Here is a 26,824-nt window from a genome sequence, read left to right on the forward strand (position 1 = left end):
GATTGTTAATACTTGTATTCACTAGGTTGCAAATAGTTTGGGGTGCACTCTGTTGCAGCTGCTTTAAATCTGATAAACTCTGACATACTTGGGTAAATCGTGCTCTTAAAATCTAACATGGATAATAAAGCCTATTTGGTCACATGCAGCCCTTTGCCTTGGATTGCAACTAAATGGAGCCCAGCTGTTTTAGCTAAAGTGGTAGTGAATTCCTGGATTCTAAACAAAGTCATTTCCAAGTTGGAAATGTGGCACTTGATACAATCTTCAGCAAGTGGTAGGTTTGGCAGACCAAGTCAGAAGAGCTTAGTTGGTGCACGGCATTTGGAGATGGTATAGGTTATCATTTATGATAAAGATCAGGCTAATGAAGGGTCTCGACCCGAAACGTCAACCTATTTATTATCTCCAGGGTTGCTGCCGAGTCACTCCAGCATTTTGCGCCTGTCTTTGGTGTAACCTGGAGTACCTTCTTACACATCATGATCAAGATATTTGTCAGAGGAACTAAGTGCTTAAACATAAATGGAAGAGTGGGCTTTGAGCCTGGATAATTGTGGTTGGTGTTCTACCTGTCATTCTGCAAGTTTAAACAAGTCTGTAATCTGTTACTTTTTTCCACAATGAGATGGAAAATCAGTACAGTAACTGAACATATTTTTGATTTGGGAAAATATCCTTGTACAGTTCTGGGGTTGAAATAACCAATTGATTTTCAGAACAAGGTGTAGATCCAGACAGTTCATGAAATGTTATGCTTAATTTTCATTGACCTAAGTTTATTAAAGCTCCTCGTTACTGCACTTGTACTGCCACTAGAATGTGCGTCTTGCCTCTTTTGGACCAAGGGTACAATGAAATCAACTGGTATGCTCAGATTGTTCTGCTACAACCTTGCTAGTATTAGAAGAAATCCATAGTGTTACTTTTACTTTAAATATTGCACAGAATTGTTCAAATGCTAAACTCTGGACAGGCAGCATCTGTGGAGGGAATGGACAGACAACGTTTCTAATCAGGACCCTCCTTCAGACTGGGATTGTTCCATTTATGAAGAACATAATTCCCACTGACTACACATCCAACTATCATGGAATTCCTAACCGCACAAATATCTTCCACAAGGCAGGTTATTGTTCGGCATTTTATTTTAATAAAACTTGCTAACAAATGCAAACGTTTGGAATACAAATATTTTTTATTTTGACACTGATTAAATATGTACAAGTTTACAAATAAATATAAAAATATACATTCCACCATTTAGTTAAGTCATTTTAGTGTGAACCAATGCAGGTTAAAAATACATAACCAGGTGCATTAACAAATAAAATTCATCAAATATGGTAGCTCTACCAAGCAGGAATATGGATTCCTTTTCTATTGCTATCTTTGTTAAGACTTTCCAACAAACACTAGATAAATCTGAAGGTTTGTATCAAGTTATTTCTATCCAACCATTTTTAACAAGAGGGGAATGTGGAAGGACAATCAAACTCATGGAGCTTACCTATTAGTTGGGGGGTAAAAACTGCCTGATGCAGGGATATAACTAACTCAAAAAGCAGTGTTAAGCACTGACTAAAAACATATTGCCTTACTCAACAGTATCAATTACAATTTAAAACTGGGTGGATGACCACCCATTTGATTATTTGCCAGTAGGAAATTATATTCCATAACATTAATAAATCAAAATATTATAGCCAGGTAAATTGGAGGTACTTTACAAGTTAATCTTTTTCAAATCTGTGCTGAGACTTAAGGGGTACTGACTAAATGTGGTAGGGTCTCTATTCCAATGGGTTTGCAGCTGTGGAAATGAGAGTGTTGCATGCAAGATAAATATTCTTGTATCTCCATGAACCTGTTGTAGACGGTTGGGGGAAGAGGGGATTTGTATCCCCAAAAGTTAATAATGCAAGAAGAAGGATAATGAGAATGACAATCCTCTTACCCACAAAATGCTCATTCTTCTGCAAAGCTGGCAGAATACCAGAACCAAGCTTTTGCTAATTTTTTTTAAAACAGGTTGCCAAGACCAGACAAAGATTCAGAAAAATAATTTGCTCACACCAACGGCAAGGGAAAGATTGGGAATGCAGACACACAATCGTGGACAAAAAAAAAAAGATATTTTTCCTGGATTTCCAAAACACCACAATCACCAAAAAGACTTCCCCAATCCCCAACTATAGCTTTGGCATACCACTCGTAAATAAAATCACAACTCAGAACATGTCAGGATCCATTTGTGAAGTATGTGTGGCTGTGCTTTCCTGGGTTGCTGTGGAGTCGTAATCTTCATCCTCAATAGCTGAAAAAGCAAAAATTATCAACCTCAATGTACTATGTCACATTATTCTTATGCATGTTAAAACATTAGCATGTAGATCAGGCTGCTTTTAGTGTCGGTGATAATTCTAACTTTAATTACGACCTCATGCATTTGTGAAAATCTACTGACCTTGTCAATATTCTACTGAATATCCCCATCATAGTAAAACTCTAAATCAGCATCTGCAGTTCTCTCCTACACAAGGAACTACAGATGCTGGTTTAAACCGGTGAGACACAAAATCCTGGAGTAACTCAGCGGGTCAAGGAGCATATCTGTAGAACAGGATTAGGCGACGTTTCGTGTCGAGACCTTTCTTCAGAGTGAAGTAGGGTCTCGACCCAAAACGTCACCTATTTTCTCCAGAGATGCTGCGTGACCCGCTGAGTTACTCCAGATTTCTGTGCCTATCTTCGTGATCCAGAGTGAGTTAGCCAATGCATACTAAATTGGTTTGGTGGAAAGAGCCTGGTGGACGGTTGGTTTTTACATTGGAGGCCGAGGCCAAAGGGTGAGTTCAGGATCGTCCTGCCTAACCCTGCCCCACATGCACCCTGTCGACTTTTCTTCCCCTTTTTCTTCCCTCCCAGCTCCTGCATAAGAACACATCTGCTATATTTCCCATTTCTGACCCAAGTTCACAAAACACAGCGATTTTCCCTGTCTTCTCTAAAACTCTTGTGTATTTTAAAAAGCTAGAATGTTCATATCTTTGGCTGACATGCATTACAGTTCTGTAGGTAGGAAGATGGCAATCAATAAGATTAACCTATTGCAAGAATGTTTTAATGTATTACATTTGTGTGATGCCGTTTGGTAACGTGTGTGACATTTTGGTTCACTTTCCAAAGAATGGCCCTGTGGAACTTTATCACTATAAACTACATTTAAGTCTTACCATTTTCTGCGACCAAGGTACTTGGTAAAGGCGTACTTAGGATCCTTAAATCCTTAGCGAAGTTATTTACATCCATAACAATAATGCCTTTTTGCGCGAAGACTTCTCCATTCTCAGGTTTAGCTGAAAAATTGCCCCCAAAAAAAGAGAAAGATGATGAGTGAAGGCAAATTATTATAAATTTGCAATTCGTGACCAGTTCTTCCAAAAGATTTATGTATAATAAAAAGAACAATGCTCAGGGAGAACAACAATTTACTTATCCAAATGGAGGAAACCCACGCGTTTGCAGGGAGAACGTGCAAACTCCACACAGACAGTAGCGGAAGTCACGATGGAACCCAGCACACTGGCGCTGTGAGAGGCAGCAGCTCTACCCACTGCGTCGCACATATCACTCCTTTTTTTGGCGCCATTATTTCAAGCTACTACCAACCTCATTGGAGACGCTTGAACTATCTTTAACTGGGACTCTACTGGACTTTACCTTGCATCTTCATAGAGGAGTTGAGTATAGGAGCAAAGAGGTCCTGCAGTTGTATAAGGCCCCAGTGAGACCACATCTGGAGTATTGTGTGCAGTTTTGATCTAATTTGAGGAAGGACATTCTTGCTATTGAGGGAGTGCAGCGTAGGCTTACAAGGTTAATTCCCGGGATGGCGGGACTGTCATATGCTGAGAGAATGGAGCGGCTGGGCTTGTACACTATGGAGTTTAGAAGGATGAGTGGGAATCTTATTGAAACATATAAGATTATTAAGGGTTCGGACACGCTAGAGGCAGGAAACATGTTCCCGAAGTTGGGGGAAGTCCAGAACCAGGGACCACTGTTTAAGAATAAGGGCTAAGCCATTTAGAACTGAGATGAGGAAACACTTTTTCAATCAGAGAGTTGTGAGTCTGGAATGATTTGCCTCAGAGGGCGGTGGAGGCAGGTTCCCTGGATATTTTCAAGAGGGAGCTAGATAGGGCTCTTAAAGATAGCAGAGTCAGGGGATATGGGAAGAAGGCAGGAACGGGGTACTGATTGGGGATGATCAGCCAAGATGATCACATTGAATGGCGCTGCTGGCTCGAAGGGTCGAATGGCCTACACCTGTTGTCTATTGTTGAAACCTTATTCCCTTCATCTTGTACCTGTACACTGCGTTAGATGGGAGGTCAAATTCTGTAAGGGTGAATTTCCGTTCCCCAAACTGCTGCAGTGTGGGGTGGGGGTGAACTGGATAGGAGTTGAGACATCACGTTGCAACTGTGCAAAACATTGGTCAGAAGGCAGTTGCAGTACTGTGTACAGTTCTGTTCACCACACTAGCAAGGATGCTTCAGCATTAGAAAGAGTGCAGAAGAGATTCACCAGGTCAGCGGGTTTTAATTGTAAAGGGAGATTGTATAGACGGGTTCGTTCTCACTGGTGCACGGAAGCTGAGTAGTGGCCGTATATTGAATATTGAGGGGATAATTCAGATGGATAATCAGAATCAGAAGCACAAGGTGTAGGAAGGAACTGCAGATGCTGGTTTAAACCAAAGATAGACACACAAAGCTGGAGTAACTCAGCAGGACAGGAGAGAAGGAATGGGTGACGTTTCAGGTCGAGACCCTTCTTCAGACTGAGAGTCAGGGGAGTGGGAAACTAGACATGGAAGGGTACCAAGAGCATGCAAGGTGTGAAAAGGATAGATCAAAGCAGATGGTGATAAAGAAAAGGTAGAATGGTTCATTGTTGGCTATGGGGAAGGTGACAACGAGGCATATAAACAGTAACATTAATCAGGAGGACAGTGGAACTAGTCAGAGAACTAGAGTAGGGGGAGGGACAAAGAGGGAGGGGGTGCAGGGGTCACCTGAAGTTAGAGAAATCTATACTCATACCGCTGGGGTGTCAGCTGCCCAAGTGAAATATGAGGTGCTGTTCCTCCAATTTGCGCTGGGCCTCACTCTGACAGTGGAGGAGGTCCAGGACCGAGAGGTCAGTGTGGGTGTGGGAGGGGGAAGTTAAAGTGAGCGGGACTGAGCAAAGGTGTTCAGCGAAACGAGCGCCCTGATGTAACGTTGCACCTTACCTGAGAGGAACACTGCGAACCTGGAGCTTATTCTCTGAAGCTGTAGTTTGATGAGGCAATCGAGGTAGTCGTACTTTGTCTGGCACTTCGAATCACAGCCGTGGAAAGGGAGAACTTCCACAATATTTGCTTCAATATTTCGACTCAGTAGGGAAATCTTCCATCTGGCTGCACTGTCCTCCCTGAATGAATAGATTACAATATGTCACCGTCATCAACAGAGATCAGTTCCAAAATTACTAATGCAGCCCTGAAGATCATGAAAACTTGAATTATACGTACTCAAAGCAATTATGCCACTACAGAAGTTGCAGATACACCCATATGCGTCATATTGTAAGGTGAAGGGGAAAGATTTAAAATGAACCAGAGGGGCAACATTTCTTTTTACACAAAGGGTGGTGGGTGCATGGAACGAGCTGCCGGAGGAGGTGGTCGAGGCAGGGACTATCACAACATTTGAACAGGTATTTGAATTGGATCGGTTTGGAGGTATAGGGGCCAAATGCAGGCAGGTGGAACACGTGTGGATGGGGCATGCTGGGCGGCATGGACAAGTTGGGCCGAAGGGCCTGTTTCCACTCTGTGACTCTAGTTCGTCATTAATAGTTGCTTCACGGAGGAGCAGCGGTGCGGTCAAGACTCACTGCAGAGACCTGGGTTCAATCCCAACATGGTACTGTCGGTGGGGAGTTTGCACGTTCCTCGTGACTGTGGGGTTCCACCCGGGTGCTCCGGTTTCCTCCCGCATCCCAAAGACGTGCAGGTTAGTAGTTGGGCTGCAGTGATTTGCCCTTCAGTGTATGTGTTGTGCTGGGGGTGGACCAAAACTGATGGGAGCACGAGAATAGGCAACAGCAAAAATAAGAGGGGAAAACAGGATTCCTCTCTGAGCCACTATCGAATGCACAACAATTACCTCCATCTACATTGTAAGAGAAGATGGAAATAAGCCTTGCTGTTCTCAGTGTCAGATACAACTAACTTACTTGTGAGACTACACACTCATTAAGTCAGTCATTATTTCCAACCATCTTGACTTCTTTACCCCCCTTGTCCACTCCAATCTCACCCCCTCAGAACACACAGCCCTCCGCTCATTCAGTACCTATTAAAACATTGTTAACAGACGCCTCTCAGCCACAATACTTCATTAGGGTGGCACAGCGGTAGAGTTGCTGCCTTTATAGCGCCAGAGGCCTGGGTTAGAACGTGACCTCAGGTGCTGTCTGTACAGAGTTTGAACGTTCTCCCCGTGACCTGCGTGGGTTTTCTACAGGATCTGCGGGCTCCTCCCACACTCCAAAGACGTGCAGGTTTGTAGGTTAACTGGCTTCTGTAGATTGTCCCTAGAGTGTAGGATAGAACTAGTGTACGGGGATCGTTGGTCTGTACGGACTTGGTGGGCCGAAGGGCCTCTTTCATAGACACATAGAAAATAGGTGCATGAGTAGGCCATTCGGCCCTTCGAGCCTGCACCACCATTCAATATGATCACGGCTGATCATCCAACTCAGTATCCTGTACCTGCCCTCTCTCCATAGCCCCTGATCCCTTTTGCCACCAGGTCCACATCTAACTCCCTCTTAAATATAGCCAATGAACTGGCCTCAACTACCTTCTGTGGCAGAGAATTCCAGAGATTCACCACTCTCTGTGTGAAAAATGTTTTTCTCATCTCGGTCCTAACTGTGACCCCTTGTTCTGGACTTCCCCAACATCAGGAACAATCTTCCTGCATCTAGCCTGTCCAACCCCTTAAGAATTTTGTAAGTTTCTATAAGATCCCCCATCAATCTTTCCACACTGCATCTCTGAACTAAACTAAACATCCTCTATTTATAACTCCATAGAGGATGTATTATGTCTGAGATGAGTTTATTAACAATATTTCTCAAGAATATGTTACGATCTTGGTTTTTTTTTAATGGTGGCTTTGACTTCCCTTCATTTAAAAGAAAATCGACTGAAAGCATTCAGAAAGGGTTTGTAATTTGTAAAATAGAACAACCCACTTTGCAGCCAGTAAGATCAATGTTTTGCAATTTGCTTAATGCCGTTATGTGACATGATAGATCTTTATTTATCCCCGGGGGGGATTGGTCTGCCAACAATCTTGAAACATCACAAGATACGTGAAACACTAAATTAAAGTGACGAGTGGAAAGGCCAGGGTTGGGAATGTGCAAATATTGAGGGGGGGGGGGGGGTCTACCCCACGACAGAAATGGGAGGGGTTGTACAGTTTAATAGCCACAGGGGAAAAAGGATCTCCTGTGGCGTTCTGTGCTGCATCTTGGTGGAACCAGTCTGTTGCTGAAGGTGCTCCTCAGGTTGACCAGTGTGTCATGGAGGGGGTGTGCTGTATTGTCCAGGATTCTTGATTGTCAAGGGTTATGGGGAGAAGGCAGGAGATTGGGGTAGAGAGGGAGAGATAGATCAGCCACGATTGAATGGTGGAGTAGACTTGATGGGCCGAATGGCTGAATTCTGCTCCTAGAACTTATGAAGCTTATATATAGAACACTCTTGACGCAAACTAACCTTGCCAAGTCCTTCAGCTTTTTGAGCTCTCTGAAATGTACCATCCACTTCCATTCAGACTCGGAGCCAACCTCCTCCAGCAGGTCAGAGATCTGCTGCAATTGCTCTGGTTGTGCAAAAACAAAAGAAGCCGTCAATCAAGTTCTCCAAATAGAAAGGCCGCAGAGTTGCTTCACGCATTGATCCGTTTAAGCTACGTGGACAGATATTGATCGGGCTGGGACTTTATTGCCTGAGCAGCTGCACGGCGGCGCTGTGGTAGAGTTGCTGCCGCACAGCGCCAGAGACCCGGGTTCCATCCTCACTACGGGTGCTGCCTGTACAGAGTTTGTACGCTCTCCCCGTGACCACAAGGGTTTTGTCCGGGTGCTCTGGTTTCCTCCCACACTCCAAAGACGTGCAGATTTGTAACTTCAGTAAATTATACGTGTAGTGGGGACTCGGTGGGGCCTGTTTCCGCGCTGTATCTCCAAACTCTAGAGCAAGTGAAGGGAAGGAGCAGGCGGCTGCCTTAGTGGAGAGGGACCATTCTGTGTCATTTTTTGTAAGCCATCATCTACAGTTCCTAGGTAGACAAAAATGCTGGAGAAACTCAGCGGGTGCGGCAGCATCTATGGAGCGAAGGAAATAGGCAACGTTTCGGTTTCTCCAGCATTTTTGTCTACCTTCGATTTTCCAGCATCTGCAGTTCATTCTGGAACATCTCCAGTTCCTATTTTTTGTTCCTGTAAAACCAGTAGACCCACCTGGAGTAATTATGTCCAGCACGTTTCCATCGGAGACGATGAAGCCTCCCGAGGTAAATAACTCTCGATAGGTCTGGTCTTTGAGGTCCCTGGGAGAATCCACTCCAGCAAACTGAACACGCGGCATCCGCTTCAACTTCAGCAGGTACGGAATCTGGCAGGTGGCGACAGAGCACATGATTTCAATGCCCGCGGCAACTTAATACGACTAGAGACACACGCGCAAAATGCTGGAGTAACTCTCAGCGGGATGGGCAGCATCTCTGGAGGGAAGCAATGGGCAACGTTTCGGGTCAGGACTCTTCCTTCAGACCGAAGAAGGGTCTCGACCTGAAACGTCGCCCGTTGCTTCTAGCCAGAGATGCTGCCCGTCCCCCTGCGTTACTCCAGCATTTTGTGCTTTTCTTGGGAGCATAACCAGCATCTGCAGTTCCCCCCTACATATGGCACAACTAAGCATCGATGGGACGGTAAACCTGTTCAAACACGTCGCTGAAGGAGAGGCAGGAGATGATTTTAACCCAATCTACCCAAGACCCACAGGCAAGATTTGACACAATGCCTGATGCGTATCCCAGTGCAAACGCATTGGATGTGGTACAAAATCACTAATCAATTTCTCCCCCCCCCCCCCCCATCCCCCTCTATTTCCTGTGCCCCACCCCCCCACCCCAGTGACCATCCTTTTCTCCCACTATCTCCCCCCTTCCCCCCTCCCCATATCCCTCTCACTGCCTTTACATATCGCTCCACTTCTCTCCTAATCTAGCACCTCTTTGTCTCCTCATCATTTCTATCTTTGCCCACTCACCTGCCAAAGAAACCCTCCTATATCCACCCGTAACTTGCCGGGCTTTGTCTCGCCCCCACCTCTTTTCCAGCTTTCTCCCCCCACCCGCCTATACGACAACCAGTCTGAAGAAACTCATTTGCAGGGGTCCGGGGATAATATGGCAGCTATTAAGAGCTTATATATGTAGATCAGTCAGTATTAGTTGACCTGATCCATGTCGTGTTTTACTGCAGACCAACCGCTGTGTACTCAAACAGTCATCTGTTAGTCCAGCCTCTAGTTAAGATTCATGGCTGAGCATGAGCTTACAACACCTATGATATTTGAGCTCTGTGTGTTTACTATAATAAACAACTTGTACTTGTGTACGGATGCTGAGTTATTACATGGTGTCAGAAGTGGGATACGAACCCACGCCTCCAGTTCCTGAGTTATTACACTTGTTTATAATATAGGTCTAATAAGAGAGCTAGCAGGGACACGGGGTTCGAAAGCAACGCCTTGGTTATTCAGGAGCCTGCAGCTTCCCCTCACCTGGTGCAGGTGTGTTTCAACGTCTTTGTTCTGGATAATAACAAGCACTTTGCCAGATTGGTTAGAGTGTATCGCTGAGAGATACATAAAGCTTATCTCCCTGTGGCCTTCCTTCTTCAGAAAGTCCTGAAACATTGGAGGAGTCATTAAATCAGTGAAGCACAAGACGGCCTTCAAATTAGTACGCAACAGAGCAAAGGCACAGACACGCGGACACACGCGGCTTAATATTTGTCCTGTGAATGGCAACGGCACATCTTTACACATTGGTTTCAGGCTAAAAGAGGTCAAAGGGAGATGCTGTCTGGGTGGGTGTCTGATGTAGGAAGCGGACCCAAACCATGTCCATTTGCGGAACCATTAAACACAATAAGGCTACACACATGGCCTGAGCTAACACGTCAAAAGCAGAAACGAGAGAGACGTGAACGCATTTGTTCCCCTGCTCAGAATATACAACACAAAATGCCGGTGTAACTAGAGTCAGGCAGCATCTCTGGAGGAGGAACAGGTGACGTTGCGGGTTGTAACTCCTCTTTCAGATCCGAAACGTCACCTCGTCCTTTTCTCCAGATATGCTGCCTGGCCCGCTGAGTTACTCCAGCACTTTGGGCCCATCTTCGTGTATAAGCCAGCACCTGCAGTTCCTTCCTACACATGTTCCTGTGCTCCACTGTCAACCGCAGAAATAAGATATAGAACATAGAAGATAAACCAGCATCTGCAGTTCCTTGTTTCTACACTAGGTGTCTATATGGACGTTATTAGAAAGGCGTGTGACAAGGTTCTGCTTGATTAGTTACTCTGGACAGCTATTCCAGGGAGAGCTACTGTAGCTAACTGGATACAGAATGGGTTTGATCGTCGGAAGCAGAGGGTGATGATGGTGGAAGCTTTGTTTTCAGACTAGAGGCCCATGACTAATGTTTGCCTCAGGGCTGGCCCCATTGTTGCTTGTCATCCAAATCAACTATTCCATTAAAAAAATATATATTTTATAGATGCAGCATTGAAGCAGTACACAACATCCATTCGACACTCATTCAGAATCCCACCTTTGCATCCACTCCCCCTACACACTCGAGGCAATTTTACAGTTTAAAGTCAGAAGGGAAAATGATAATAGAGGGCACTGTTTAAATTGCAATTAAACATAGAAACATAGAAAATAGGTGCAGGAGTAGGCCATGACCATGGCTGATCATCCAACTCAGTAATCCCATGTACCTGCCTTCTCCCTGCCTTCTCACCATACCCCCTGATCCCTTTAGCCACATGGGCCACATCTATCTCCCTCTTAAATATAGCCAATGAACTGGCCTCAACTACCTTCTGTGGCAGAGAATTCCAGAGATTCACCACTCTCTGTGCGAAAAATGTTATTCTCATCTCCGTCCCCCCTTATCCTTAAACTGTGACCCCTTGTTCTGGACTTCCCCAACATCGGGAACAGCTATAAAACACAAAGTACTTGTGCTATAACGCCAGGATAAGCGGTCAACCAAGCCCAAAGCACTATCTAAACTGATTATACCAACTTATGCCAAGGACAAATAACTAACTCCATATGCAATAATCAGCTACCAACATGTTAGCAAGCACATATTTTAAAACTGATTATGTAGATGCAAGTATATCATTGGGGTTATCAAGTGGGCACCTTCCCCTTCACTGGTGTTTCGTTGTTTGGCCCATGACATCTCAGGAAGGCTCAAAACAATTGGCTCTTGTGTCCTGGAACAACCTCCCTTAATACCTGTTCTCACAAGTTATAGAAGAATTAGGCCATTCAGCCCATCAAGTTCAATCATGGCTGATCTCTGCCTCCTAATCCCATTTTCCTGCCTTCTTCGCATAACCCTCGACACCCGTTCTAATCAAGAACTCGTCTATCTCTGCGTTAAAAATATCCACAGACTTGGCCTCCACGGCCCTCGGTGGCAATGAGTTCCACAGATTAACCACCCCTCTGACTAAATAAGTTCCTCCTCACTTACTTTTTAAAAGAGTGCCCTTGAATTCTGAGGCGAGGACCTCTGGTCCTACTCTCCCAACAGTGGAACCATCCTCTCCACATCCACTCTATCCATGCTTTTCATTATTCTCTAAGTTTCAATGAGATCCCCCACTCAACCTTCTAAACTCCAGCGAGTCTCACCACCCTGCGCTACCAGTAGCTACTAAATAAAGGAAACTACTGATTAATTCACTCGTAACAAATACTAAACACTCACAAACTGTCTTCCACTTATCCCGGTCCATAATTAAACTCGTAGCTCCACAAATATCAAGCTGGCATTAAGCCGAGATACACTTGCACAGAACACACTTACAAAGAAACACACATAACGCACGTTATACATCTCCTTTCTGCCCCCAACACCCATTAGTTCTTCTACAACAAACCCACCTACTGCCTTAGATAAGACATGGAGTGACTCAGCAGGACTGGCAGCATCTCTGGAGAGAGGGAATGGGTGACACTTTGGGTCGAGACCCTTCTTTCCTCTCTTGCTGCTAAGTCTGCTCCACCTTCTGCCCTGCCCTGCTGCTTCTGATATGGAACAAGCTGCCAGACCAACACTCAGAAGGCAGTGGAGGCCAATTCACTGGATGTATTCAAGAGAAGGTTAGATTTAACTCTTAGGGCTAACGGAATCAAGGAGCATGGGGGAGATGGCAGGAAGGGGGTACTGATTCTGGATGATCAGCCATGATCACAGTGAATAGTGGTGCTGGCTCGAAGGGCCCAATGGCCTACTCCTGCATCTATTTTCTATGTTTCAACATACACACGCACATATACATAGATGAAATTAACAATTACCTTAACTTCCTGAAAGAATGGGTCAGAGTTTGTCTGGTAGACATAAAATTTGTAGCTGGCTTTCTGCGCTTCCTTTCGCAGTGCGAGCGAGCTGTGGTGAAAGTCGCGGTGGTTGACATTGGCCATTGGGCACAGGGTGGGGTCCCGTCTGTTCCACTTCTCGCCCAGACCCCCCTCTCTCCGCCTCTCCTCGGGCCGGGGAGCCCTCTCCCGGGCGGTGCGCCGCTTCTTTGACCATCTCTCAGCTTGCTCCTCCCCTTCCCCTCCCCCGCGGCCCGGTGCTTGGGAATGGGGGGCTCTCCATCGCCGCTTGCAGCGGCTGTGGTGGTCTTTGGGCTGGCGGAAGGTTGCAGCCGCAGCAGTGGCTCCTTCGCGCAGCCAGTCCCTACTGCACCCCTCCCCGCTGCTCAGCAGCTGCTGCTGAGGGCCGGCGGTGCTGGAGTCGTTGTTGTTATCATTATTGCCCGGACGTCTCCGGCCGCCAGCGCTGACTGCAGGGCAAGATATCGTCACGGCCAGCGGTGGCTCGCTCTCGTCCCACCCCTTGCTGCAGCCCTTCCTCCGCCGGGCTGTCCCGCCCCTGGAGCCGCGGGGCAACATGTCCGGTTGCCGGGGGGCGTCCGACCTGCTGACCTCCAGCAGCCGCTGGAGATTGCGGGAGAAGTGGATGAACTCCAGGTCGAGGGTTCTGCGGATGGGGCTCCCTTTGCGGCGTTGGCGGCACGTTTCCCCGCCCAACGCTCCCCAGGGCAGGGGTCCGCTGGCCCGGGACCTCTGCTGCTCCAACCTGCCACCAGACTTCCTGGCCGCCCTTTCACCCCGACATGTCCCAGTTGGAGTTTGGTGAAGTTTGGTGGTGACGCGGACGTTCTGGAAGACTTTGTAGCCTTCTGTGGCGGAGTCGGGGATCTTAATGAATGCCGGAGGCTGTGGCTGGACAAGGGGGACATCTTCTGCGAATCCACTGGGTGGATAATCCCATTCCTCAACCCCCCTCCTGGTTGGCGCTCGCCCCCTCTCCCCCGCACCCCTGGCACAGCGGGACCTCTCTTTGCCCGTGGAAACTTTCATTCTGGCTGGCCGGCTGTGCGATGTGTGACCGAGCCTGCCCTCTTCTACAAAGGACCCGCCGCCCGGCTGGACTTCACCGCATGGACCGTCCAAGAAATCTTCGCCGGCCACCAGAGCTCGCTTGGACCCACCGCGGCCACGAACCGCTCGTTCGAGCTCGGTGTCAAAGTTGGGGTAGCGGTCCACAGTTTCAAACCCATCTTCCTGCTGCAAGCTTTGCTGTGGGTGGGAGGAGGTGTGTCTGGGGATGGGAGGTCTATCTGTTCTGGATGGGTGTGGGTGGGAAGAGGTGCGTTTGTGGATGGGAGGTCTATCTGCTCTGGATGGGAGATGTTGATGGAAGATGTGAAAGGGAGGTGTATCTGATCGTGGTGAGAGGTGTGGGTGGGAGATGCGTCTGAGGATGGGAGGTGTATCTGTTCTGGATGGGAGGTTTGAGTGGGAGGTGTGTTTTATCAGGTGTCTGTGACCCTCGTTTGTGGCGAAAAACTCCACGCGGTCCTGAAGTTGGTGAGCCGCTCCCAAAGCAGGTCCCTTGCGGCACGTTTCTGCATCGTCTCCGCTTTTCCAATCGCCAGCACCATTCCCAACCCAGTAGTCGTCAGCTTCATTCCCCGGAGCCCACCCTGCGACATGCACGGGACTGCAGGCGTCCGCTCCGCTGCTGTCGCCGTGGCCGCTCGTGTCTGACGTCACGGGACGACTTTGCGCGTCCCTTGTAGGAGCGGGGCTTTCCGATGTGGCGGAATCGCAGTCAGATTCATCCCCCGGCAAACCTCTCCCAGGCGGACTCGCTCCTTCATCCCAGCGAGTTCTCTTCTCCCTGCTGCCGAGATGATCGTAGCCTTGGCTGTGAAGTCTGCTTTCACCTCGCTCGTGCGAGCTCGGGCTGCTCGCTGGAGGGACCGCGCCGCTGGGGATGGTGCTGGGAGGCGGCAGCTGTGCCTGGGGCTTAGTCCGCAGCAGCTCTCTGATCACGGAAGACTGCCGAAGGATACCCCACTGGCCACACTCAATCGCAAGCCCACCGCCGCTGTCCACACTTCTGGGCTTCTCCACCATCGAATCCGGACAGGAAGACGCCGACGGGCTCTGGTTCTCTGCGGCTTAAAGAGAAAAAACATACGGATTCAGTGTGTAGGAAGGAACTGCAGATGCTGGTTTAAAACCGAGGATAGGCACAAAAAGCTGGAGTAACTGCGGGTCAGGCAGCCTTTTAGTTTAGTTTAGTTTATTGTCACGTGTACCGAGGTATGGTGAAAAGCTTTAGCTGCATGCTGACCAGTCAGTAGAAAGACAATACATGATTACAATCGAGCCATTTACAGTGTGTAGATACAAGATAAGGGCATGTTTAGTGCAAGGTAAAGCCAGCAAAGTCTAATCAAGTTTAGTCTGAAGGTCACCTATAAGATAGATAGATAGTAGTCCAGCACTGCTCTCGAGTTGTGGTAGGATGATTCAGCTGCCTGATAACAGCTGGGAAGAAACTGTTCCTGAATCTGATGGAGAAAGGGAATAGGTGACGTTTCGGGTTGACACCCTTCTTCAGACTGAGAGTCAGGGGAAAGGGAAACAAGAGATATAGACGGTGATGTAGAGAGATATAGAACAAATGAAAGATTATGCAAAAAAATTAACGGTGATAAAGGAGACGGGCCATTGTTAGCTGTGTGCTAGGTGAGAATGAGTACAGACTACATCTCTGCATCACCGTCTGTACGGATTCAATTATCTACTCAGATGTGCTTCATATTTTTTAAATATTAACTAGACCAAGTGCTGACCCGTTGGGCCAGTTCCCCCAACGCAATATACCGGCAAACTGCGCATGCGCGGGTGCCGCGTTCACAGTTGTGCCGTTGATGGCAGAAATTAAGTTATAGTTAATCAATTGAACAGAGGACCCATGGAGGCGTTTGAATAATAGAAGGAAACTTACCCATGGAGCTGTTGGGTCCCCGTTGTGAGGCCACGCAAATACACGAGAGGAAAAAAACGGCGACCCCATTATGACGCCATTGTGACGTCGAAGGCGTTTGACGGGCAGGGCAAGTGGAAAAATGATTTATGTAAAAGTTTGAAATGTCAATAACTTGTAAAATATAACATCAATCTGAACAAAACTTACTACAGCGCATCACAGGACAATGGTGAGTAAGGTGGGCCAAAAATTGTAGCGCTATCGTAGTTTCCAGAAACCACACACACTTATACACACAAAGATGAGAGGTTAATATATATATAAATATATATATAATAGATATTCTTCATCCTTTCTGTAAGCTCACGAGTGGAAACACATCAACTCCGTACATTAGCAGTGGAGGCCAAGTCATTTGGTGTTTTTAAAGCGGAGATTGATAGATTCTTGATTAGTAAGGACGTCAAAGGTTACGGGGGAACGCTGAAGAACGAGGTTGAAAGGGAAATATAGATCGCCCGTGATCAAATGGCAGAGCTGACACGACGGGCCGAATGGCCAAATTCTGCTGTGCAGGAAGGAACTGCAGATGCTGGTTATACCAAAGACAGACACAAATTGCCGGACTAACTCAAGGAGTCAGGCAGCAACTCTGAGAAAAAAGTTGACATTTCGGGTTGGAACTGCCGAAGCATCACCTAACCTTTTTCTCCAGAGATGCTGCCTTCCAAAAAAAAGCTTTTCACTGTACCTCAGTACACGTGACAACAAAGTAAGCTAAATTACAACATTTTATAACACAACATAAAAACGACATTTACAAATTATCAGAAGAGTCCGCCGATACAACGCACAATTCTGGCGATCACGGTTGAGTGTTTGGAATAAATTAACAGTGGTTTTTAGTTGTCTGATTACCTTCGGGCTCGTCCTGGGAATCTTGCCGAATAGTTTCAGCTTCTTTCATGGGAGGATCTATTTCACTAAAATTGCTTTCTGCCAAATTTCCAACGGTATCATCCGTGTTATCTGGGACATTGTGGTGTTGCATTATTTCAGCTGCACGACTTCCATCTGTTGAATACAGAAAAGAGTTTACACTATTATAGCACTTGTGACAATCTCAAGACACATAAAAGTATTTCCCAGCCCATTTTGAAGAGCAGTTGCTATTTCAGGAGATCTTTTAGTTTAGAGATACGGCATGGAAACAGGCCCTTTGGCCCACCTAGTTCGAGCCGACTGGCGTTTGTAAAATAGGACACTAAAAGTGGTTTTTGTAATGTTTAAAATGTCAATAACTTGTAAAATATAACACCAATCTAAATGAAACTTGCTGGTGCACATCACAGGACAATGATGAGTAAGGTAGGCCAAACCTTGTAGTGCTATTGTGTGCCGTTTTGCAGTGGTTTCCAGAACTCACACACACACAAACAAAGAAGATGAGAGTTTTAGTAATATATATATATATATATATATATAGATATTCTATATCCTTTCTGTAGCTCACTAGTGGAAACACATCAACTCCATACATTATCCCCAATTCCAAGACGGCGGTGGAGGCCAAGTAATTTGGTGTTTTTAAAGTGGAGATTGATAGAGTAACTCAAGGAGTCGCGCAACATCTCTGGAAAAACAAAGTGACATTTCAGATTGGAACTGTGGAAGGAACTGCCGAAGTGTCACCTAATCTTTTTCTCCGGAGATGCTGCCTTGCAAAAAAAAGCTTTTCACTGTACCTCAGTACACGTGACAACAAACTAAGGTTAATTTCAACATTTTATAACACAACACAAAAATGACATTTACAAATTATCAGAAGAGTCCACCGATACAACACACAATTCTGGCAATCACAGTTGAGACTGCTTGTGAGAGATTAACAATGTATATTAGTTATATCTGATTACCTTCAGGCTCGTCCTGTGAATCTTGCCGAATAATTTCAGCTTGTTCCATGGCCGGACCCGTTTCAATGAAATTGCTTTCTGCCAAATTTCCAACTGCATCATCTGTGTTATCTGGGACATTGTGGTGTTGCATTATTTCAGCTGCACGACTTTCATCTGTTGAATAGAGTAAAGAGTTTACACTATTATAGCATTTGTGACAATCTCAGGACACCTAAAATTACTACCCAGCCCATTTTGAAGCGCAGTTGCTATTTCAGATCTTTTAGTTTAGAGATACGGCATGGAAACAGGCCCCATCGGCCCACCAAGTTCGTGCCGACCGGTGTTTGTAAAATAGAAGGAAACTTACCCGTGGAGCCGTTGGGTCCCCATTGTGAGGCCAGGCAAATACACGCGAGGGAAAAAAAAGCCAATTTAAAAAAAATGAAATTCAGGACCCCATTGTGACGTCATTGTGACATCGAACGCAGCTGAAGGCAGGGCAAGTGGAAAAGTGTTTTTTGTAAAGTTTCAATTGTCAATAACTTGTAAAATATGACATCACTCCGAATGAACTGCAGCACATCACAGGACAATGGTAAGTAATCTTCCTGCATCTAGCCTGTCCAACCCCCTTAAGAATTTTGTAAGTTTCTATAAGATCCCCCCTCAATGTTCTAAATTCTAGCGAGTACAAGCCGAGTCTATCCAGTCTTTCTTCATATGAAAGTCCTGACATCCCAGGAATCAGTCTGGTGAACCTTCTCTGTACCCCCTCTAAGGCAGGAATGTCTTTCCTCAGATTAGGAGGCCAAAACTGTACGCAATACTCCAGGTGCGGTCTCACCAAGACCCTGTACAACAATAGTAGAACCTCCCTGCTCCTATACTCAAATCCTTTTGCTATGAATGCTAACATACCATTCGCCTTCTTCACTGCCTGCTGCACCTGCATGCCTACTTTCAATGACTGGTGTACCATGACACCCAGGTGTCGTTGCATCTCCCCCTTTCCTAATCGGCCACCATTCAGATAATAGTCTACTTTCCTGTTTTTGCCACCAAAGTGGATAACCTCACATTTATCCACATTATACTGCATCTGCCATGCATTTGCCCACTCACCCAGCCTATCCAAGTCACCTTGCAGCCTCCAAGCATCCCCCACACAGCTAACACTGCCCCCCAGCTTTGTGTCATCCGCAAACTTGGAGATGTTGCATTCAATTCCCTCGTCCAAATCATTAATATATATCGTAAATAGCTGGGGTCCCAGCACTGAGCCTTGCGGTACCCCACTAGTCACTGCCTGCCATTGTGAAAAGGACCCGTTTACTCATACTCTTTGCTTCCTGTCTGCCAGCCAGTTCTCTATCCACATCAATACTGAACCCCCAATACCGTGTGCTTTAAGTTTGTATACTAATCTCTTATGTGGGACCTTGTCTATAGCCTTCTGAAAGTCCAGATATAACACATCCACTGGTTCTCCCTTATCCACTCTACTAGTTACATCCTCGAAAAATTCTATAAGATTCGTCAGACATGATTTACCTTTCATAAATCCATGCTGACTTTGTCCAATGATTTCACCACTTTCCAAATGTGCTGCTATCCCATCTTTAATAACTGATTCTAGCAGCTTCCCCACTACCGATGTTAGACTAACTGGTCTGTAATTCCCCGTTTTCTCTTTCCATCCCTCCCTTTTTAAAAAGTGGGGTTACATTAGCTACCCTCCAATCCTCAGGAGCTACTCCAGAATCTAAAGAGCTTTGAAAAATTATCACTAATGCATCCACTATTTCGGGGGCTACTTCCTTAAGCACTCTGGGATGCAACCTATCTGGCCCTGGGGATTTATCAGCCTTTAATCCATTCAATTTACCTAACACCACTTCCTAGCTAACCTGGATTTCATTGTTCCTCCATTTCATTTGACCCCCGGTCCCTGCTATTTCCTGCTATTATTTATGTCTTCCTTAGTGAAGACAGAACCAAAGTAGTTATTCAATTGGTCTGCCATGTCCTTGTTCCCCATGATCAATTCACCTGTTTCTGACTGCAAGGGACCTACATTTCTTTTAACTAATCTTTTTCTCTTCACATGTCTATAAAAGCTTTTGCAGTCAGTTTTTATGTTCCCTGCCAGTTTTCTTTCATAATCTATTTTCCCTTTCCTAATTAAGCCCTTTGTCCTCCTCTGCTGGACTCTGAATTTCTCCCAGTCCTCTGGTAGGCTGCTTTTTCTGGATAATTTGTACGCTTCATCTTTTGTTTTGATACTGCTAAATTTCAACATTTAACATCACAACACAAAAATGCCATTTACAAATTATCAGTAGAGTCCACGGATACAACGCACAATTCTGGCGATCACAGTTGAGACTGTAAGAGATTAACAGTGCTTTTTTGTTGTCTGATTACCTTCGGGCTCGTCTTGTGAATCTTGCCGAATAATTTCAGTTTCTTTCATGGATGGATCTGTTCCACTGAAATTGCTTTCTGCCAGATTTCCAATGGTATCATCTGTGTTATCTGGGACATTGTGGTGTTGCAGTATTTCAGCTGCACGACTTTCATCTGTTGAACATAGAAAAGAGTTTACACTATTAGAGCACACTGACAATCTCAGGACACCTAAAAGTACTTCCCAGCCAATTTTGCAGCGCAGTTGCTATTTTAGATCTTTTAATTTAGAGATATACGACACAGAAACAGGCCCTTCAGCCCACCAAGTCCGTGCCGACCGCCGTTTGTAAAAGAGAAAGAAACTTACCTGTGGAGCCGTTGGGTCCCCATTGTGAGGCCAGTTAAGTACAGGGGAAAAAAAATGGCGATTTAAAAATAAATAAATTCGGGACCCCATTGTGACATCGGACGCGGGTGACAGGCAGGGCAAGTGGAAAAGTGTTTTTTGTAAAGTTTATAAAGTCAATAACTTGTAAAACATAAATTCAATCTGAATGAAACTTGCTGCAGCACATCACAGGACAGTGCTAAGGTGGGCGAAATATTGTAGCGCTATTATGTACCGTTTCGCCGTTGTTTCCCGAACTCACACACACGCACACGCATACGCCCAAACAAACAAGATGAGAGTTTTTGTAATATATATAGTTACATCAACTCCGTACATTATCCCCAATTCATTGCCACAGGTGGAGGCCAAGTCATTTGATATTTTTAAAGCGGAGATTGATAGAGAAACTCAAGGAGTCAGGCAGCATCTCTGGAAAAAAAGTGACATTTCGGGTTGGAACTGCGGAAGGAACTACCGAAGCTTCACCTAATCTTTTTCTCCAGAGATGCTACCTTGAAAAAATAAGCTTTACACTGTACCTCAGTACACGTGACAACAAACTAAGCTGAATTTCAACATTTTATAACACAAAACAAAAATGACATTTACAAATTATCAGAAGATTCCACGGATACAACACACAATTCTGGCGAGAATTTGTAAGAGATTAACAATGTATATTAGTTGGCTGATTACCTTCAGGCTCGTCCTGTGAATCTTGCCGAATAATTTCAGCTTGTTCCATGGCCGGACCCGTTTCAATGAAATTGCTTTCTGCCAAATTTCCACCTGTATCATCTGTGTTATCTGGGACATTGTCGTCTTGCATTATCTCCGCAGCACGACTTTCATCTGGTGAATACAGAAAAGAGTTTACACTATTAGAGCACTTTTGACAACCTCAGGACACCTAAAAGTACTTCCCAGCCAGTTTTGAAGCGCAGTTGCTATTTCAGATCTTTTAGTTTAGAGATACGGCATGGAAACAGGCCCTTAGGCCCACCAAGTTCGCGCCGACCGGCGTTTGTAAAATAGAAAGAAACTTACCCGTGGAGCCGTTACATCCCCATTGTGAGGCCAGGCAAGTACAGGCGGAAAAAAAAAATGGCGATTTAAAAAAAAATGAAATTCAGGACCCCCGCTGTGATGTCATTGTGACATCGAACGCGGCTGACGGGTATAGGGCAAGTGGAAAAGTGTTGTTTGTAAAGTTTATAACATCAATCTGAATGAAACTTGCTGCAGCACATCACAGGACAATGGTAAGTAAGGTGGGCCAACAATTGTAGCACTATTGTGAACCGTTTTGCCGTGGTTTCCACACACACGCATACACGCAAACAAGATGAGATTTTTAGTAATATATTTATGTATATTCTTCATCCTTTCTGTAGCTCACATCAACTTGCTGCAGCACATCACAGGACAGTCTGTCACCCGCGTCCGATGTCACAATGGGGTCCCAAATTTATTTATTTTTAAATCGCCATTTTTTTTTTTTCCCTGTACTTAACTGGCCTCACAATGGGGACCCAACGGCTCCACAGGTAAGTTTCTTTCTCTTTTACAAACGGCGGTCGGCACGGACTTGGTGGGCTGAAGGGCCTGTTTCTGTGTCGTATATCTCTAAACTAAAAGATCTAAAATAGCACATCAACTCCGTACATTATCCCCAATTCCTTGCCACAGACGGCGGTGGAGACCAAGTAATTTGGTGTTTTTTAAAGTGGAGATTGATAGAGTAACTCAAGGAGTCGGGCAGCATCTCTGGAACAAAATTGACGTTTCGGGTTGGAACTGCGGAAGGAACTGCCGAAGCACCACCTAATCTTTTTGTCCAGAGATGCTTCCTTGCAAAAAAAAACTTTTCACTGTTCTTCAGTACACGTGACAACAAACTAAGCTAAATTTAAACATTTTATAACACAACATAAAAATGACATTTACAAATTATCAGAAGAGTTCACGATACAACACACAATTCTGGCGATCACTGTTGATACTGTTTGTAAGAAATTAACTGTGGTTTTTAGTTGACTGATTACCTTCAGGCTCGTCCTGGGAATCTTGCCGAATAATTTCAGCTTGTTCCATTGCCGCATCCGTTTCAATGAAATTGCTTTCTGCCAAATTTCCAACTGTATCATCTGTGTTATCTGGGACATTGTCGTCTTCCATTATTTCAGCTGCACGACTTTCATCTGTTGAATACAGAAAAGAGTTTACACTATTAGAGTACTTTTTAACAATCTCAGGACACCTAAAAGTACTTCCCAGACAATTTTGAAACGCAGTTGCTATTTTAGATCTTTTAGTTTAGAGATACGGCATGGAAACAGGCCCCATCGGCCCACCAAGTCCACGCTGACCAGGGTGAATGGTCTGCCGAGAAGAAACTGATGGAATTTCTTGATTCCGAACACGATGCTGAGTGCTTCCTTTTCTATCTGTGCATAATTGCATTCACTCGGTGATAGGGTGAGGGATGCAAAAGCAATAGGCTTTTCCTGTCCGTCATTCATTACATGGGAGATGCACCTACACTGCACCTACACCACAACTTGAAGCATCACAAGCAAGTTTCATCTCGTGTGTTGTATCGTCGTGAACAAGGAGTTTGTCACTTGTCAAGTTTTCCTTGCAGATGTCATATGCACGTTGCCGTTCCTTTCCTCCCCACGTCCATTTCACATCTTTTTGTAGCAGATGATGTAGTGGCTTTAGCAAAGTTGCTAAATCTGGAAGGGATCGTGCATAGAACTGCACCATCCCAAAGAATGATCGTAGCTCTGACACATAGTTGTGTTTTGGAGCATTCACTATTGCTTCAACTTTTGCCTTCACAGGGCGAAGTCTGTTGGCATCTACTTTGAGTCCAAGGTAGACCACCTCTGACTGCGCAAATGCACATTTAATTTGTCGCAGTTTGACATTGTGGTAGTTCAGTCGTGCGAGAACTTGCTCAAGGATTTCCAGATGTTCTACCATGCCCTCTGTGAATATCAGTAGGTCATCCTGGTTGCGCACGCAGTCCACACACAGCCTCGTAACATTTTGTCCATGACAGACTGAAAAATATTTGGGGAGGATTTCACACCATAGGGCAGCTTTGTATATGAATACAAGCCCTTATTATGTGTGTTGATAGTCAAGTATCTCTCATTATGAGAACCAAGCCCAGTGTGAGACTTGGCCCGAGGGCGCTGCCGCCCAACTTCAGGACTGTTTTGAGCGCACTGAGTGGGACCTGTTTGCAAACCAGGACATACAAGAATACACATCCACAGTCATGTTCTATATACAGAACTGTATCAACAACGTCACTGTCGACAGGGAGGTCAGGTGCTATCCAAACAACAAACCATGGATGACCAGGGATGTCAGGAAACTGATGAGGGAACGCAACTCAGCATTTAGATCTGGCAATGATGAACTGTACAGCACAGCCAGATCTAAACTAAAGCGAGCCATTAAAGAGGCAAAGACAGCCTATGAAAGAAGGTTAGAGGGGTATTTTAACGAGAGGGACCCTCGGCGTGTCTGGCAGGGCATTCAGCAATGCACAAACCACAAGGGCAAGGGGGGGCTGATCATCAGCAGCAGTAACAACTCGCTAGCTGAGGAGCTCAACCACTTTTTCGCCCGTTTTGAGCTGAATGAGATGGAGCCTGCACCTGCAGCCGCACCCAGCACTGACGACCTGGCACTCACTGTGAGTACGGAGGACGTCAGAAGAACACTCCGCAAGGTCAACCCCAGGAAGGCTGCTGGCCCAGATGGCATCCCAGGGAGAGTATTGCGGGACTGTGCAGACCAGTTAGCGGAGGTTTTTAGCGACATCTTTAACCTCTCTCTGTCAACGTGCACTGTCCCTAAATGCTTTAAGACTGCTACCATCGTGACTGTACCCAAAAAAACATCCATTACCAGCTTGAATGACTATAGACCTGTTGCTCTCACTTCAACGGTGATGAAGTGTTTTGAACGGCTGGTCCTGGCTCACATTAAGTCCTCACTCCCATCCACCCTGGATCAGCATCAGTTTGCATATAGGTCAACGGAGCTAATAGGTCAACAGAGGATGCCATCAACATAGCTCTACATTCTGCACTGACACATAGGAGCGTCCTGGCTCATATGTGAGGATGTTATTTGTAGATTTTAGTTCTGCATTTAATACCATCATCCCCAGCAGAATGGTGGACAAACTGTCCGATCTGGGTGTTAATGCAAACACATGCGGATGGATTAAGGACTTTTTAACAGACCGCCCACAGACTGTCAGGATACAATTACTCCCCGCTTTTCGGAGCTCCCGCAACGGCAACTTCTCCCGCCCATGTTGCGGGGTTGAAGGCGACCCGGAGCGGGACCTTACATCGCCCGGCACGGCTTTAACAGCCGCGGGACTTGCCAGCACCCGCCGGGGGCTCCTAGATCAAGACCCGGGCAGGGCCTTACATCGCCTGGCGCGGCCTTAATGGCCGCGGGACTTGCCATCGCCCGCCGGGGGCTTTAACATCGGGAGAAGAATGGAGAGCAGGGGAGAGACAATGACTTTGCCTTCCATCACAGTGAGGAGGAGATTCACTGTGATGGATGTTTGTGCAAATTGTGTTGGGTGTGTGTCTTGGTTCCTTGTTGTGTGACTGCAGAAACCAAATTTAGTTTGAACTTCATTTGAGGTTCAAATGACAATAAACGGTATTGTATTGTATTGTATTGTCCGGCAGCATCTCTGGGAAAAAACAAGGTGATGTTGCGGGTAGGAACTGCGAAAGGAACTGCAGAAGGAACTGTGGAAGAGTCGCCTAATCTTTTTCTCCAGAGATGCTGCCTTGCAAAAAAAAGCTTTTCACTGTACCTCAGTACACGTGACAACACACTACGCTAAATTTCAACATTTTATAACACAACATAAAAATGACATTTACGAATTATCAGATGAGTCCACCGATACAACACACAATCACGGTTGAGACTGTTTGTAAGAGATTAACAATGTTTTTTAGTTGACTGATTACCTTCGAGCTCGTCCTGTGAATCTTGCCCAATAATTTCAGCTTGTTTCATGACCGGATCTGTTTCAATGGAATTCTTTTCTGCCAAATATCCATCAGTATCATCTATGTTATCTGGGACATTGTGGTATTGCGTTATTTCATCTGTTGAATACAGTAAATAGTTTACACTATTATACCACTTTTGACAATCTCAGCACACCCAAATGTACTTCCCAGCCAATTTTGAAACGCAGTTGCTATTTCAGAACTTTTTGTATAAGAGATACGGCATGGAAACGGGCCCTTCGGCCCACCAAGGCCGTGCCGACCAACGTTTGTTAAATAGAAGGAAACTTATCCGTGGAGCCGTTGTGTCCCCGTTGTGAGTCCAGGCCGAAAAAAATAAAGCCTACTTAAAAAAAATGAAATTCGGGACCCCATTTTGACGTAATTGTAACATTGAACGCGGCTGACGGGCTGGGCAAGTGGAAAAGTGTTTTTTGTAAAGTTTAAAATGTCAATAACTTGTAAAATATAACATCAATCTGAACAAAACTTGGTGCAGCACATCACAGGACAATGATGACTAAGGTGGGCCAAAATTGCAGCGCTATCATGTACCATTTTGCCAGTTTCCAGAACTCACACACACGCAAACAAACAAGATTAGTTTTAGTAATATATATATATATATATATAAAATATATATATATACATACATGTGTCTGTGTGTGTATATATATATTTGTGTGTGTGTGTATTATATATATATTTTTTCTTCATCTTTTCTGTAGCTCGAGTGGAAACACATCAACTCCATACATTATCCTGAATTCATTGGCACAGACGGCGGTGGAGGCCAAGTCACTTGGTGTATTTAAAGTGGACATTGATAGAGTAATTCAAGGAGTCAGGCAGCATCTCTGGAAAAAAAGTGACGTTTCGGGTTGGAACTGCCGAACCGTCACCTAATATTTTTCTCCAGAGATGCAGCCTTTGCAAAAAAAAAAGCTTTTCACTGTACCTCAGTATACGTGACAACAAACTAAGCTAAATGTCAACATTTTATAGCACAACACAAAAATGACAATTACATATTATCAGAAGAGTCCACGGATACAATACACAATTCTGGCGATCACGGTTGAGACTGTTTGTAAGAGATTAACAGTGTTTATTAGTTGTCTGATTACCTTCGGGCTCGTCCTGTGAATCTTGCCGAATAATTTCAGCTTGTTCCATGGCCGCACCCGTTTCAATTAAATTGCTTTCTGCCAAATTTCCAACGGTATCATCTGTGTTATCTGGGACATTGTGGTGTTGCGTTATTTCAGCTGCATGACTTTCATCTGTTGAATAGAGAAAAGAGTTTACACTAT

General features: G+C 45.3%; 1 protein-coding gene across 9 annotated transcripts in view; it reads right to left on the reverse strand.

Annotated features, from left to right (window-relative positions):
* Positions 1-1,179: 1,179 nt before the first annotated feature.
* tasor2 (transcription activation suppressor family member 2) overlaps positions 1,180-26,824 on the reverse strand; it is a 127,830-nt gene continuing 102,185 nt past the window's right edge. For 5 of the 9 annotated variants that reach the window (XM_055653407.1, XM_055653406.1, XM_055653412.1 and 2 more), the window contains 14 exons: positions 26,639-26,794; positions 25,467-25,607; positions 22,488-22,643; positions 21,139-21,294; positions 20,067-20,222; positions 17,658-17,813; positions 16,660-16,815; positions 12,747-14,923; positions 9,920-10,045; positions 8,593-8,746; positions 7,847-7,952; positions 5,303-5,484; positions 3,237-3,359; positions 1,180-2,317 (listed from right to left, as the gene is read on the reverse strand). In XM_055653407.1, the coding sequence (XP_055509382.1) occupies positions 2,232-2,317; positions 3,237-3,359; positions 5,303-5,484; positions 7,847-7,952; positions 8,593-8,746; positions 9,920-10,045; positions 12,747-14,923; positions 16,660-16,815; positions 17,658-17,813; positions 20,067-20,222; positions 21,139-21,294; positions 22,488-22,643; positions 25,467-25,607; positions 26,639-26,794 (4,031 nt within the window). In that variant the 3' untranslated portion in view covers positions 1,180-2,231. The remainder of the gene's footprint in view (positions 2,318-3,236; positions 3,360-5,302; positions 5,485-7,846; positions 7,953-8,592; positions 8,747-9,919; positions 10,046-12,746; positions 14,924-16,659; positions 16,816-17,657; positions 17,814-20,066; positions 20,223-21,138; positions 21,295-22,487; positions 22,644-25,466; positions 25,608-26,638; positions 26,795-26,824) is intronic. The other 4 variants (XM_055653408.1, XM_055653410.1, XM_055653411.1 and 1 more) reach the window with 4 other exon arrangements.

This window comes from Leucoraja erinacea, chromosome 22 (assembly GCF_028641065.1).
Source record: "Leucoraja erinacea ecotype New England chromosome 22, Leri_hhj_1, whole genome shotgun sequence".
Taxonomy (NCBI): Eukaryota; Metazoa; Chordata; class Chondrichthyes; order Rajiformes; family Rajidae; genus Leucoraja; species Leucoraja erinaceus.